The sequence below is a fragment of the Cyprinodon tularosa genome, unplaced genomic scaffold, assembly GCF_016077235.1.
Source record: "Cyprinodon tularosa strain WSP-4 unplaced genomic scaffold, ASM1607723v1 ctg424, whole genome shotgun sequence".
Classification (NCBI taxonomy): Eukaryota; Metazoa; Chordata; class Actinopteri; order Cyprinodontiformes; family Cyprinodontidae; genus Cyprinodon; species Cyprinodon tularosa.
Window position 1 is genome coordinate 310,530 of NW_024039146.1, and position 16,900 is coordinate 327,429.

General features: G+C 39.0%; 1 protein-coding gene across 2 annotated transcripts in view; it reads left to right on the forward strand.

Moving 5' to 3' along the window:
• uts2r2 (urotensin-2 receptor 2) overlaps nt 1–16,900 on the forward strand; it is a 55,040-nt gene that overhangs the window by 4,713 nt on the left and 33,427 nt on the right. Inside the window, exons 3-7 of one of the 2 annotated variants that reach the window (XM_038299328.1) lie at nt 1,065–1,140; nt 1,250–1,292; nt 11,757–11,821; nt 12,341–12,397; nt 12,632–12,785. In XM_038299328.1, the coding sequence (XP_038155256.1) occupies nt 1,065–1,140; nt 1,250–1,292; nt 11,757–11,821; nt 12,341–12,397; nt 12,632–12,785 (395 nt within the window). The remainder of the gene's footprint in view (nt 1–1,064; nt 1,141–1,249; nt 1,293–11,756; nt 11,822–12,340; nt 12,398–12,631; nt 12,786–16,900) is intronic. The other variant, XM_038299329.1, reaches the window with a different exon arrangement.

Sequence of the window (16,900 nt, forward strand, 5' to 3'; positions counted from 1 at the left end):
TTCCTGCATGTCGTAATTCTATACGTGTGTTTTTTTTTTTTTTTTTGGTTGCTCGTACTAAATAACTGAGGGGAAAACAGATATGCTGGAAGCAACGCAGTTTTTGACTGAGTTTATATTATGATAATGTGGATTGTCTTTTATTTTTGTTTTCTTTTATTAAACATCACAAGTTGAAGAATAGTATCTTGTTGTTTCAATACTTGTTGCTAGACTGTTTTTCCAGGCAGCACAGAAGAAACTGAAGGAGCTGGAGTGCCGCTACAGCTAGCGTTTGAAAGTCTTTATTTTTAATAATAAAAGTTAAGGGGGAACAAAAATGGTCTAATCGTATTTGATATTATATTCATTTTGAATAATCATTCATCCCTTTCTCAGTGGTTTGTTTATGAAGTGGTAAACTGGTCCAAAGTTTTGGGGCAGCAGTGGCAGGGATGTTTGCCGCCTGGTAGCAGAAGACTCGTGTCCTTCGCCACCTTTCCTGCCATCTTACTGAAAAGATTTAGAAAAAGTTGAACTCTTTAATATTCCTGTGTTTCTCCATATTAGTAACCAGTAAATTCACAGCCTGATTTCAGTTAATTAACCCAATTTCTTTCATCAATGTGTAAAGTTTACTATATTTGCATAAAAGGAGAATTTTCACATGACCGTTTCAGAAAATAAGCAAAACAGAATTAGAAGTCCTGATTTGGTCTCTAGTGATGTACCTTTTCATCCACTAGGTGGCACTACAGTCCAAACATGAAGTTGCTGAAAGACTTGAAACATTTGATCAGTGCTTTGTTTCAGCAAACAACTGATTGGTGTTTGAATTTTTTTTTGTTATGGACAGACTTCGTTTCAGTTCTTGAACCAGGATCTTAAAGTTCTGCAGCTTTTAAGGAAAACCGGGTTTGGACTTAAATCAAAAAGGTCTGCCAGAAAATTGCAACATTTTGTGGCTTTTTTATTTTTATGAAGTTGTTTTGTTCACAGTTTCTTTGGGTTTTGGAGGATCAGAAGATATTTCACTATAAAAGCTGCTTTGTTGTAAGAGGGTCCCTCGTGTTTTCCCGCCTCAGGTTGCACCCCTCAGAAGTGTGGCCGAGCTGTCACAGACGGCGTGGTGACGAGTGAGGAGGCTCAGGCCCTCAGGAGGTGAGCGCCAAGCCTCTCTCAGATCCTTTCACCCCTGGCTTGTAAATGTATTTTCCTTCTTCCCATGCAGCTGCACCAGTGCTTTAATGTTTCTGCTTCTGACTCGCAGGCTCGCTGAGAGGGGACTGGCGCTGGCCGGGTCCGAGGGAGGAGTGAGTATTTCACTGATCCTTACTGAATGGCACTAATTAACAAAGCTTGGCAAGAGAGATTGTTATGAATATATAATTTGCTCTATTTGCTGCTTTTTAAGATCTGGTATTGTAAGGGTTGCACCGATTTGATCTGTGACAGGAGACAAAATGAAGATGGCCCCCCTGTTTGTGTCTTAGAGGTCATAAAATAACCCCTCCTTCCATTTCTTGACTGTGTGGGTAGTAGATGATAGTTTTTCTATGGGTAGCTTTTATCTGTAGCTAATTGAAAGCTAATTTTCCCATTACTTCCACAATATCTAATCATTTTTCTTGTGATAGAAAAAGGAATGAGGCTTGTTTGATGTGTGCAGTAAACAGTTTATATTGTAAAGTATTGGTGTGGCAACATCATGCTGTGGTGATGTCTTTTCCACAGCAGAGATGGTCTGATTCATAAAGCTTGCTGGATCTGAAACTTGCATGCTTCACATTACAGGAAAACATTGCATGGTCCCTTTGATCTGTGGGTACACTTAGTTTGGAGGAAGTGAGAAATGCGACACAGATGGTGAAGCCACACTGAATCCTAATCGCTCTCAGACATTTAATTAGGGCTGGGTGACACGGCACTTGTGTGTAGTAGTTTGCGAAGGACACGGTGGCTTTAGTGGAAGACATGGAAAATGAGAGAATTAGAAGGGAACTCATTTTTTTTCAGGGATCAACAAGGTTTCCTGTCCTATAATGAGGATCTTTTTTTTTCTTTCTTTCCTCCTACATGTATACATTTTTTGAAGTCTTATTTATGGCTCTCAAGATGGAAAATCACAACTTTGATCACATTTAGGTTAATTTTAGGGCTGACACTATCGGATTAATTGTGATTACTTATTGAAATAATCAACTAATTTAGTAACCGATTAATCGTTAGCTGGAGTGTAGACTTTAAAATGTGCCTTTGGCTGATGAAACAACCCACTTAGAGCATTAATTATATCAAAATTGTACAAAAAATTGTGTAAACATTTTGCATTTCAGATAAAAATCCTTTTCATTTGTCAGTATGATCTATCCAGCACTGCTCAAGTGGAAAAGATTTATTTTCACTTGGATTAATTTCATAAAAATTCTTTTTTAAGGAACCTTTTTCTATCTGATTATTAATTGGTTAATCGGGGGAAAAAATCGACAGATTAATGGATTTACAAAATAATCATCAGTTGCAGCCCTAGTTTATTTAAAGTGTGTGTAAAGAGAATCCCCCTATTTTTAACAAAACACATTTTAAATGTTTTGGTCAACACATGTAAAAAGTCTTCCTACCTTCTATGATTGCACTGTGGAGCTAGAGTTATATTTGGCCTTCTGACGTCTCATGGCTGCCGTCGGCATATAAAAACAAACAGCAAGGCTGCCTCTGCATTGTTGCTGACTTAGCACCTATATTTAGCGACTTTTTAGAGTCTTTAGCGACTGCTTTTCAAAAAAGCAACTAGTGACAAACTTAGTGACATTTTCCTGTCTTGATGAAGACTTTGGTGACAACACATCATAGTACTGATTGTTCTGAATTTACAGTCTACATCAGACACTTGGTGAATGAGCCACTCCCTCCTCCAACACATAATCCCCATTGACAGTACCCTTTTGAAACCGTGCCGAGATCGGTCCGAGTATTGTAAGCCGTATAACGGTTGGAGTGTTAATGAGACACAACCTAATTGCGCTAAACTGGTACTAGTTCATCAGTAGGTCTCGGCACGGTTCAGTTGAGGCTCGATTCTCAGATAACAAATAGCGGTTGAGCAGACTGCGTCATCTCCTTACAGTCAGACTCCGTAATCATGGAATTTCAGACATTCATTAAAAACTAGCTTCCCTACCGTGCCACACAATGTCCAGTGATGATTCTGCTTAGCAGTTTGATGAACATAAACTCCTGTCGTTGTTTCTTGCATCTGTAAGCCCTGATTAGACTGTCGTTTGTCCTATGCACTTCCAAAAAGCCGACTCTGTCAAGTAAATTCACCAAAGGCTGCCTTCTTCACCTGACTCTCTGCAAACAACGAAATATCACAAATATCGCCACACTTCCTGAATGTTACGGGTGCCGCCGCCATGCTCTCCCTCTAGAGGGCAGTAGTACCGTAGATTGTCACTAGGAGGTGAGGAACCGTGCTAGCGTGATGTGTAAAGCCGTCGTAAGAACTCGGCAAAGATCGGTTTCAGAGGGGTAGTGTAAATGGGACAATAGGGACTTGGATGCAGCAGCTGCCGCCTATTTCTGTAGTCACAGCGCAGTGCATCTCTCCTCTGTTACTTCATTGAACACGAGTCACTCATACGCCAAGCTTCCACTGATCCCTCCTGAATTAAAAGTCAGAATATAAATCTAATATTTAGCCTGTGTTTTTTGTCTTTCAATCTCTTGCATGGAAATATTACAGCGTGTGGAAACGCCTTCAGCGTCTCAGAGTAAATGAAACACTGATATTTTTTCATTACTATTGACACCTATTTTTGCTTAGTTGTGTTTTTAATTATTTCAGACTTGGGTTGTTTAATTAAAATAATTTATTTGGTTTGATAAACTGAGAACACATTTATTTACACTTTAAAAGGAATACAGATATTTTACTTTCTGCTTTCTTTAAGCCTAAAGCTGGTTCATGGTGAAAATGTTTCTGAATCCCCACCAGTGTTGCTTATCTGTGGAGCCCAGGGCTGTTCGCTCCGGCCTCGTCGGTGATAAGCTGTTAGTCACTAAATCAGCAAATGCTTTTCCAGGGGGATCCCCAAAAATAGCTCCCAGCTTAAGGAGATGTTTTTTTTTTTTTTTATTCTCCATATAACATTCTATCAGCCTGCTGTGATGGGAATGCTTCACCTATTCTACGCCGAGGGTTGTCTGCTCCCAGATATTACAGAGTCATGGTGGTATTTCTGGATAAGGTGGAGAAATTACCTTAGTATTTAAGCATTTTATTACTGTTATTGGCTCTGCTGGAGGATTTTCAGGGGATAACTGTGAAAAATTGAATGTGAGCTGTGGCAGTGGGAGGTGGATGACACTAATCTACAGCTCTCTGTTCGTTTGTCAGCTATGGGCAGATCCCTGATCTCTGAGCTGCTAGATCAGGGGTCTTCAACGTTTAAGGCTGGTTTATACTCAGAAACCAGGTGGTCTGAGTGTGTCGCAGTGAACGCAAATGTGCCCCTGCTGCAGAAACTCTGCTGCACCTCTCCAACATTGTAGGCGACCGCAGACAGGAGGCCTCTGATTGGTCTAATCTACATCCGTTCTCTACATTATGCGTATTTACTGTTTGCTACCTTACCGGCTTGTTTTGTTTGTATGACCGCCATTGTGAAAAACCTGGGAAGATAGACCAGCTAGAAGAGCGAGGTGCGCGAGAACGCTGGGACCCTTTTTCCACCTGGATCCCCGCTCTTTTTGGCCCTCATGTCCCTCCATTGTCGTACAAACTTGCCCCCACTTCCTCACCGCCTCGGCCGTATCTAGACCCACAGCTAGTTCCTGATTGTCCCTCTTGCGTTGTGGCGTGGAATAACATACCGCAGACCACGCTTCAATATTGGGCAGAAATCAAAACTATCTGCAACAAGCTCACTGCAACACACTGCTGTGGGAGGTTAACCAGCCCTTTAAAATCCGGATAGCCATTTTGCTCCATGTCTGGCTGAGTGAAAGTTGTTCAGAGCTGCAAATAATTTATAACAATTCAATAAAATGCAGCTTATTACATTTTTGTTAAGTATCTTATATAGAAAACCCCATGCTGCATGAACAATAAATCTTCCATTTGCTGTAGTTCAGTGAGCAAAGAGTTCCTCATTGTCATCTGTAGTGGTAAATTTCCTCACTTCTGTTGCTTGGAGGCGAGCTTTAAAACACAAGGATTTTCGCTACATTGAAGCCTTCATGGTAGTTAAACGATTCTATTTTTATCTGCTGCAGATCAATCCCTTTGATCAACTTGTAATGATATAAGCAGAAGTTTCACTATTTATACAACTTAAACTTTGTCAAGTTATAACAAATACCTCTATTTTTTGGGGGATTGTAATCAGTCAAAATAATGAGCTTCATAACTGGGAGATCAAAGGGAATAAATGATGCATAGTTTTGTTTATTTAACAATAAAAATTTAAGGGGTTCATTTATATTCATCCACTTTTCTTCAGGCGATGCTTTGTGCACAAACATTTGGCTGCAGTGTTCTCCAGTTCGTCATCTTTGAATATCTAGACTGTTTATTTTTCTTTGCTGACAGCACATACAGTCAGATTTAAGGAACACTATCTGTAATTTATAAACCACAATTTTTAAGGCTGGCATAAAATTTTTAATCGGATTTTCAGTCTGACTGGGTGATTCCAACAGATTAAAACACTTTGATCCAAGCCGTTTCCTTTTGTCTTCCAGGATACCCTTATATGACTGATTACTGATTCCTGATTTTTTTTTTTCTTGACCTGCCGATTCCGATTTTGACCAACAGAGATTTCCTTTTTATAAATGTCACTGGCAGCAGTTTAGATCACAAGACAATTCAGTCATATTTCACTGAAAAAAACATTAATATTTGTTTTTGTTTTATCTGTGAAATAATTAAAACTATAATAACTGCTTTATGGCATCAACTATGGGTGGGTGTCAGACCTTTACGGGGGTAGATCAGGGCCGATCGATTGGCCAGACGATAAATCGTTGCACCCCTAGTTGCAACTTCGTTTTTTCTGCTGTAGATGTACTCAGTCTCATTCTTCTTTTCTTTTTGTTTCTCTGAGTCACTGATTTCCCATGAGTGTAGAGTGGGGGGCGTTTTTCTGTGCTAGGCTATCGTCTATCTTTCTTTTTGTCTCTTTGCTTTTTTTTAATGTTTTTTTTTTTGTTTTTACGGCACTAGTGACTTGTTTTTCTGACAGTAGGCTGACAGGAAAGGGGGTATGAGAGACATGAGGCAGAGGACCATAGGTCGGATTCGAACCGGGTCGGCCACGTCAAGGACTAAGGCCTCTATATATGGGTCGTGCGTACTAACCTTTATATCTTCCTTTGATATTGAGCTATCAACCTGACCCTGAGACGCTGCCCTGACCCACCTGCAGCAGCAGTGACACACCAGTGCATGCCTGCTGAGTTTTGCATTCCTGTCCTTACTTCTGTCGTCACTAGCTCCTCATTTTGAGGAGGAAACGGATGAAAATGTCACCATGGGGGGATTTTTATTTTATTTTATTCTTTTTAAATATACAGTTATGAACATGCTTCTTATTCAAGTTTGTCCTTCAAGTTAGTTTTCTAACAATTTAAAGAAAAAAAACCCTGTGAAATTAAATAATTATTCATTAAATGGTCATCCACTGTGTGTTGATTGATTGATTCACTTCATTGATCTCACAGTGGAGAAATTTACTTGTTACTTCGGCTCAATAGTCAAAAAGAAGAAGGTGCACGGGGGTATATACAGTATTTGCAGTGCGTCCACATATACATATATAACAGCTGAAACCTCTTAATTAACAGACTGCTACATGCGTCATCTTGGTAATCTTGTATGTCAAGGTTTCAGCTCTTGGACTCACCTTGTATGGGTTAAAGGTATAGAAGATCATCTTTTATTTCTGGGTGGATCATCTAAATAAGTGGCCGTCCAAACTGTCAGTCATACTGTTGATATGTTTACGTAAAGCCGTCCTACGTGTCCCTGTTGGCTATCTTTTTCTTTTCTGAGCTACGGTTTCAGTCATTGAAGCTCACCTTTCTCACAGCGATTCTTTGAAAATGGCCCAGGGTCGTAAGAGAAAAAAGTGTCTATGAGAAGAAAAGAAAGGTCTCGGAAGAGGCAGATATATCCTGGAATGCAAGCTCTCCTCGCCAAGCACTTGGCGATTTGCTGTCACAGCGGCCCTCTGTCGCTACCCGACAGCGGTGACTACAGGGTTTCCGCGGGTCATTAAAAATCCCTAAAAGTCATTAAATTTCATTTAATTTTTTTTTTTAAATTAAGGCCTTAAGTGGGAATAAAATTTAACAAATGTGATTATGGTGGCATTCAAAATGCTTTATTTAAAATAAAAGGTATGCGTTTATAAAAACAATTTCATCAGATATATTATATCGCAATATATTTTTGCGGAACTGCATCTGGTTAATTGTAAAGCCCTATGTTCGGAAAAGATGCTCGAGGCGGAGAGAGAGAGAGAGGGCATAGGAAGCTGTTCATTTCAACAAAAGTGGCTGGAACAAAAGTACCCATGACTATATATATAGAGAGAAAGAGATAGATAGATAGATAGATATTATTTTTTTTTTGGGTCATGGGTACTTGTTGATGGCATTATAAATTATTTCTAAGAGCATTAAAAACCGTTAAATGAGTGTTACTCATCCCTGCATAAACGCTGGACTAATAAAATAGCTGGCGCAGGCACTGCATAGTGGTGGAGGAGTTATGTGACCAACGTGGAGCAAAAAGTAGTGATGATCTGTCAGAACGGTAAGTTAACTAAGTTTGCTGTAAAGTCCACTATATATTCCCAGCTCTATATAGTGAGTGAGGGATTTAGGGGTTAGGGAGGACATTCAGGCACAGTAAGCTTATATGAGCTTTGAGAACAGCAACTCTTAAATAGAGCGAGCACGAGGAGAAATGGGCTTGTGCATGCTCTGGCACGCGTTAAATAGGCGTTCCCTCTCAGGAGCCGGTACAGGGTTGTGCATATGCATTTTTTTGTGGAGAGGGTGGGTCTTTAAAAAAAAAGATTCACAGAAATCCTCCACAATACCTTTAAATATACAGTATTTTTAAGAAATCATATGTGTTATTAACCTTTTTGTAGCCTGTTGGGAAGAAATAGTAAAAAAAACCAAGATTGAACAGTTTTCTTTTTATATTAGGGGTGTGCAAAATAATCGTGATGATGATGCATCGTGATTCTAATTTTCGTGATCTACTGCATCGATTCTTGATGCCAAGAATCGATTATTAATTTAAAAAAATGAATAAATAAAATTGCATGAATGGTTGGCGAACATCAGCCAAAAACAAGTGTAATACAACTTCCAGTCCAGTAGATGTCGCTGCAAATGTGTTGACGCACGCTGCCTTGTGTCACAAGCATTTCCGGCCGTGGGATACTGTGCCGAGTCATTCAAAAACAAAACATGGAGGAGAAAATATTGCAATGCATCGCAATAATTCAAGTATCGTGATGCATCGTGATAGAATCGCATCGTGGCCTGTGAATCGTGATTCGAATCGAATCGTGACTTCTTTGGCAATACCCACCCCTATTTTATATAGACGTATCTTCTGCACATCTGTTGGTTTTAAAAGACTTTAATACCTAAATGATGTATGGACCAATGCTTACTGCCTTAAACAAACATAAGGACCGGGCACAGAATGAACGTCAGTAAAAAAAGATGTCAAAACTGGGAGCTGGGAGCTTTAAAAGCCTCTTGGAAAAGTCTGCAGAAATGTTGCATGAATGTTTACAGACTAGGTTCCGTGGAGAGAAATATAAAGAAATTAGACCTTTCCCAAGTTTTCCACAAATAGGATTGATGGACCTGCTGCTGCTTTCTGGATTCCTCCTCTGAGCTCCAGTGTCCTCCACTAAGTTCACCTTCAAATGCCGCTAGATGAATATTTCATAAGCACACCAGTGAAGCCTGTGACAAAATCACTCACACATGTGACATGTTGTGACAAGAAATTTTCCAGAAGCTCACAGACGAGTAGGACGTGATCCTGCTCGTTGTTGAAAATGCTGCAGTGGGTTGACTTCTAAGTGCAGTTGGAGCTGCAGTCTGTTTTAAGGCTGTATGATGCATTATTTTATGCAGTAATTAAAGATTATAGCCTAGTGTTGGGAAATGTCTAAAAAAACAAAGCAATACCAGAATATATTAAAGTGCTTTTGACCTCTTCTCACAAATTCGTGTGTGTGTGTGTGTGTGTGTGTGTGTGTGTGTGTGTGTGTGTGTGTGTGTGTGTGTGTGTGTGTGTGTGTGTGTGTGTGTGTGTGTGTGTGTGTGTGTGTGTGTGTGTGTGTGTATATATATATATATATACTGGTGGAAAGAAATGTCACAGAAAAACAGTTATGAGCTCAAATCAAAAAATACTTCCACACTGCTATTTGTTTTTTAGTTCATTGTGCTCTTATGTGAGGTAAAAAGGACAACAGACTACTTCTACTGTGGCTGACAACACGGACAGCGGTGGCGAATCACAGGTTTCTCCAAATAAATTCAGTCTTTTTGGAGACAAAGCAGAAGAAGGTGGTCAGCTTGTCATCAGATAGCAGAGCAGATAGTTCCTCATATTAATGATAATAAGAAACCCAGACCCAGAAAACGGAGTAAAAGCAGCAGCAGACACAACTGATGATTTCAGGATTTGAAGCCTTATATTCTGCAATTATGTATTTATTTCAGTATGCCCCATGCTTTTATGTTTTAGTCTTATGTGTTATTTAAACACATAAAAGGGGGGCTTTTCAATTTCAACCCTTAAAGTGTTAAAATACATTTTTTATATTCAAAATAAAAATATCTTCCTTCTCAAGTATATGAATTTACATGTTATGTTTCTAGGGATGAAATGAACCTGATTGGCCTTTGAAACTGATCTCCTATTTAAAAAACACTTATTTTGGATTTTTCATTATTAACACTATTGCTATCTGAGGTTAGTTTTGCGACAAAGATGCATCTCTACCTGCTGATCCTTGATCTATCTGCAGGAAACCTTTTTTTTGGTGAGATTTTCATTATAAATGCACTAAAACTTATGGAAATGGCATCAAGGTTCTCCTCCTCTGTAAAATCTCATGTCCTCTGAACAAATTCAAAGGGAATTCAGATGTTTCGTGTTAAAGACATTTTGCAGAAAAATCCTCAGATAACAGCAGGCTGTGCTCGGCTGTAGGCTACCCTGTCAGTTTTCCAGCTCTGTTCCTTCAGTGCTGATCCTTTTTACTCCAGAAAAGTAGAGCATTCTGGTGTTGTAGCATTGCTGCAACTAAGCAGCAGTGTGCTGTTTTTCCAGATTAACTGTTTTCTTCTAGCTGAGCTATTTTGAATTGACGTTGGTACTAGGGCTGAAAAAAAATTAATCGTCATTACTGCACTTGAAAAAAATCGAAATCTAGATAAGTAATATTTTCTTAAAATGCATTTGTTCTTGGATTGAGGAGGTAAAAGAGAAATATTTGCCAGTGGAACAAGACAATTTACATTTAAAATAAGAAAAAACTATTGCATTGTCTTTTTTCAAGTGCCTATTATCTAATTATCTTATTTCAAGAGTAAAAATACTCATTCCATTGGCAAACTATGACATTTACCTGCTCATATTAAGGTTAAATACACTTAATTTAAGGGTTTTGTATTTATTTATAGATTAATTTTCCAGTTTGAAATATTCTTTAACTAATTTAGTAATCAATTAATTAACTGGAGTATAGAGACTCTAAGTCATGCCTTTAGCTGACAGAATAACCCACTTTGAGCAGTAATTATATCAAGATTTTAAACATACAAATGAACATTTTCCATTTATAATGATAAATAAAATGTAATCTGTCAAAGTGCTCTATCCAGAACGCCTCAAATGGAAATAGAATGGAAATGTTTGAGTTTCACCTGGTTTTATTTCTTAAAGTTTTCTTTAAGGAACCTTTGACTATCCCATTATTATTTGAAAAATATAATCTACAGATGAACCGATTTTGAAAAATAATCCTTAGTTGCAGCTCCAGTTGGTTCAATGAATGATGTCAGATTTCCCCTTTAGCTCCATTTCTAGTCGACTTTTGGCCATCAAATTTGAATTAAGGAATATGCCGTTTTTTTAGGTTCCCAATTGTCCTCTATTAAATCTCAATAAAATGTAAAATAACACCCAATTTTATAATTCGATGGAGTTGTTTAGTGGACGCTTCATTGCTTTGTTGCACTTTAAGGACTTTTTCCTTCTAAGGTGAGAGTAAGATTTAAATTCTTTAATACACCTTCCAGATTCTTTCCTTAAGTTCTTCCTTCTACCTGTAGAGGGCGGTATTGTACAATAGCGCATAAAAAGGCAGTTAGGAAAAAGGAAACTAAGTCTTTTTTTTTTTTTCTTTTTTTTTAATGGAACCATCTAAACATCCCAGCAATGCTCTGCTTCCATCCTGGGGGGCTGATTGGTCCTCGGCTCAGAAAGAAGATGTTTACAGAGTCTGAAGTCATTGTAGTTAAGCAGCAAGGACACCTCTGAGAGAATGACTTATTTTCAGCAGTGTCCCCAAGGAGCGGTAAACAAGCAAAGGGCAGAATCCGGAAGAACAAAATACAAAAAAAAACTAAGTGCAGATGAGGGATTAAGGTTGATCCTTGAAGCTGGAGTTGCACATTTGTCAGAGTAGTTGAAGTAAATAGTGTTATGTCTGTTTTCCCTGCAGGCCTCCATACTGGACCTTCACTCTGGAGCATTGTCCATGGGAAAACAATTTGTTAATATATACAGGTGGGAAATTACACCTTGCTTTTATTTGTTTGGGGCTGGCTTCAATGCAAGCTTCTAGGTATTATACTGTGCTTTGCATTTGCATACATTCCAACACAGGGTTGTTAAGTAGGACCAGAGATTTCTATATGCTGTGTTTTCAATAGTATCTCAAACTATGAATTGATTCATCAGCCAATTGAGTCGTCCTCTCATAGTCTAGTCACCCATCCATGCCTCATTCATTATTCCTGGCAGAAATGGGCTGTATTCAGATCATCTGCTCTGAAATGTCTTCCTACCATGTCTCCTGTGTCCCAGCGGGCAGGGTTCTAACTGACCATCTGGAGGATTTTAATCAGGAAATGTTGCCTTAGCAGCTCCCTGCATCACTCTCATTCTTTATGCTTCCTATTACACAGGTGTTAAATATTAAAATATTTGTTGTAAAACAAACAAACAATTTTTTTTCCCCCTCTGTTCCTCCTGATGGTTACCTGTGGCTCTGTGGTTCTGCTTTGGTGGGGGATGTTGCTGCAGGTATTTCGGGGATCAAATCACAAATGTGTTCACAGAAGAGGATTTCAAGCTTTACAGGTGACTTAAATTACAAAGATTCTGTGCATTTAATGCATTGTCACAGTTTTTCTCCAAATAAATTATATAGTTTTTATGATAAGGAGAGTATAAAGATATTTTCTGGTTGTCTGAAAGTAAAAACATCAAGGCATGTGTTTCTGGCTCTGAACGTGTATTAGACAACCAGTATACAAGGATTATAGTGGTATCAGCTGTTGGTTTGAACTTGCTGTGTTCATTTTCCACGATCAGAGAAGTGCGTGGCCGGATCCAGGCGGTCATTGCTGAAACATTTGGCTTGGACCCGACTCTGATGTACCTCACCAAGCCCACCTTCTTCTCCAGAATCAACAGCACCGAAGCCAAGACCCAGCATGACGAGTACTGGCATCCGCACATTGATAAGGTAATCGTCCAAAAAACAGAGTCATGAGTCTGTTTTAAGCAGTTTATTACGACGGAATATTAGGGCCAGGCTAGAGATTTTTTTTATTTTTAGAGTAAAGTCGAAACATTAGGAGAAAAAAGTTGCAATGTTACGAGAATGAAGTCATCATACAACAACCCGTTTGAGAAAGAAAGCTTCAAGCCGACCAGCACCAACAAACAGCAACCTGAATACACTTTGACATTCTGCCCAATTTGATGCTGCTGGTGCTAAAAGATTTTCTTATTTGTCAAACCAATGCCAAAGTATAACTTCGCCTAATGCTCGGCATTCCTCGTTTTATGGAGAAAGTGCTGGCTGTAAGAGTTGTCATAAAATACAACTTGTTTCTTGTAATTTTAAGGCTTAATATTACGACTTAATTCTTGTAATATGACTATTATTATGACTATTCTCGTTGTGACTTTTTTATCGTAATGTTACAACTTTATTCTCATAATTTTACGACTTTATTCTCTTAATGTATTTGCATTGCACTTTATCCTTGTTATTTACATATTGATTTTCCTAATTCTAGGACTTTATTCTCTTAATTTTATTACTTTATTCTAATAATGTTACGATTTTATTCTCATAATTTTAATGACTATTTTCATAATTTTATGACTTTATTCTCGTAATGTTACGACTTTATTCTCGAAATAGAGGAAGAAAAAAAAGCTATAGCCTGCCCCTAATACTCTGACTTAGTTAATAGTTTTAAAAAATGTATGGAAAAGAAAATCCCTTCCTTCCTCTGCTCCTTCCTTCCTCCAGTCCTTTCTTCCTTCGGTCGGTCCTTCCTTCCTTCCATCCTTCAGTCGGTTGTTCTATCCTTCCGTCTGTCCGTGCCTTCCTTCAAAATGTTTTATTGCAAACAGCTTTGTGCATAACTGCCACTTTGTTGTAGCACCAATGCATTGCAAACATATGGCTTTAAAAACAATCCTATGATTTATTATTATTTATTATTGATTTGAAAAAGCAAGTAATTGTGTAAAAGTGATTGGAACAGCTGAATGCTTTAAAAGAAAATAGTCAGACTTCAGATTGTCTTTTAATGATTCACATTGTATATATAAAATAAAACCTGTTTGACTGTGAGGCAAACAGAAATCCAAACCTTTTTTAATGTTTTTAGACCCGAACCACCCACAATACTAAGATTCTTAGGTAAAAATTAAGAATCCGGGAATAGATCGTCCCACAATTGCAAAAAAACATCTAAAATCTCTGAGATCTTTGAAATTGTTTGTTGACTGATGAGTAAAAAATGGTAAATCTGTTTACCACAGAAAGTTCCCACAGGCAGCTGATCTGACTCATCATTTTATACAATGAGGTTCAAACTGATTTATCTTCTTAAATTGGACTGGATGCTCTTTAATGTTCTTTTATCAATTAGTTTTATATTTTAGATGCATAAAAGTATATTCCCAATGGGACTTGCTTTTTCCTCATTTGTTAGTTTAGAAAACTATAAAAGCAGCGCTCTGAGTTGGAGGCTGTTGTTTCCTCTTCCTGATTTTTAGATTGCCTCCATTCAGTCCCTTTGTGTTGTCAAATATCCTCTATTGGTTTTACAGCCGCATCAATATCTGCCTCTTCACCCTTGCCTCCTTTCTCTCAGCAACAGGAAACAAACAAATCAGAGAAGAGCTTCGCTGTCTCTCTTTGCCACTTTTCTCTGGCCAATTGGACAACCTGCCCTCATTTACATGCAAATAGCCTCTGACTTCTTTAGTGGTGACTTTTCTACCCATCGATCATGAAGCTGATATTGTGTCAGAGCTACTTTTGAGGTGTGACAGCAGAGAAGGAGAATGTTATACTAGAAATTGACCTGGCTGTTGGCGTCTGCTGACACATTCGCATTCCTGCCCTCGTCTTGTTGACGTTAAGCTGGACTCTAATTGATATCCAGTCAGAGCAGCAGAATAGCCTAAGCCACCTTCTTACCAGAGGTCGTAATAAATCCAGGCTAAGGATTTTTTTTTTTATCCTTTATATTGTGGAATAGCTGTTTCTTCAAGGCACCCAGAGCCACGTTAATATTAGTCGGCAATTTAAAGTAGGTGAATTACATAAAGACACTTGCATTGACATTTATTTGTTGTTTTTTTTTTCCCAACTTTTTTTTATTGTCATTAGACTGTCACAAGTACAGAGCAACGAAAGAAACTCTCTGCATTTAACCCATCCCCTTGGCGAGCAGTTGGTTGCCATTTGTGGCACCCGAGGAGCAGTGTGGGGTTAAGGGTCTTGCTCAGGGACCCGGAGTGGCAGTCTGTGGGAGTGGGGCTCAAACACAGAACCTCTGAATTCCAAGTGCAATGCCCTAACCACCACCTCACCCCTAGCCACTAGGCCACACTCCCCTAGGGACTTTCTTTTGTTTTATTTCTACAAGAGGATTTAATTAAACAAATATTATTGTTGGGCACAACCCAAGTTCGGCTCTGTTTAAAGTCATAGGGAAGTTTCAATGTCAAATCATTCTTGCTTAAACATGTATATAAATGTACTTTTTGTCAGATGATATTGTCACAAAATTTATAAAAATTTCTATTTAATAAAAAATCCTGTCTTAAAATCTTTGCCTTTTTTCCCCGTTACCTTCTGCAGGCCAGTTAGTTATGCGTCAGCTTGTACACCTAAAGTCGGCCAATCATATATCAACGATCATCAGCTACTATACGCTTAGGTTGAAATACGATATAAGATATGTTCACGGGGATGGACGTCTGCGTCTGTAGCTTCGGCAGGCATAGAGCTAACAGAACTGACAGTGTTGCAAGGCCTCAAACATGTACGGCTGTAAGCCTTCTACACCAAACCAAGCTTCTGCCGCCATGGCGTCCTCTTCCACAACATCTTCATCCCCGCTTTCCTCCTCTAAATAAAAAATGTGTGATGGAGGAGACTCATCTACGACCTCCGACACAAAACTCTCCTCCTCTTGCATGTTCCGCTGTCCATAGCGTTCCTTGACAGTGTCGTTGCTAAGTCACCAATTTAGTGCTACTTGGTTAGCCTGATAAACCAGACTAAATGTGAGATTAAATGTGTAATTTAGTCTGGCCCTGATAAATGAGACATCGGAAGATTGTTGATGAGAACAACCCGTTGTTTTTCAAACCTCTGTCTGTGCCTATGGGCCAACTCTCTGACCAATGAGTGCAACTGACTGTGACGTAGTAAGCGTGACAGAAAGCTGATGTGGGGAGTGTAAACAAACAGCCTGTCGGTAAAAAAATACATCCTTCTTAAAAATGAATGAGCGTATAGCGTCTTCCTGCTCACGTTTCAACAAAAACCCCAAGTCTAATCCTTGCAAAACTGATTCCAAAGCTGAGTCAAAAATCCCCATCAAAGCCAGCGGTCCTTCACACATGACTATGCCAAGAGAGGGCCGCTGCAGATGGGCTGCAGTTAGCCCTGGCTGCCGTTAGCTTCGGCCGTCTCAACTTCGGAAATATTTTTTTTAATTACGCATTAAATCGGTAAATGGACCATATAGTGACGCTTTAAAGTATAATATTCTCGCCTCAAATTATCTTGAAAAATAGTTTTATTGAAAAACAGCAACGGAAAGAGAACTTTTAACTTTTAATGGAGCGCTCCATTGAAAGCTGCTGCTGCCGCAGTACATGCTACTGTTTTGTGCAGTTTTGTTGTCACGCCCTAAAAAACCCCGCCCACTTTGCATCCAGATATTCAAAACACATCTCTGCGTTATGATTGGCCTGCCATATTTAGGGCCTGGGGCATTGATGGAGGCTAGACCTAATCGCAGGAAAAATTATTTTGGCCGCTGGCGGGTGGGGCTAGTTTACTAGGCTACTTAAAACTTACTTTTATTGAACAAGAGCAACAGAAAAGAGAACGTTTAACTTGATACTCTGAGCTCTGTGAGCAGCTCCATTAAAAGCTGCTGCTGCCGCAGTGCATGCTGGGACAGCTGTCAATCTCAAGAACGGACAAGTCTGCTCTGATGCATGCTGGGTAAATAGGGAGGGGCAAGAACATCATCTGGGGACTTTGTCCGTTCTCTGTCTCCTGTTCTTGTGAATTGGAACAGCACTAGGGCTGAG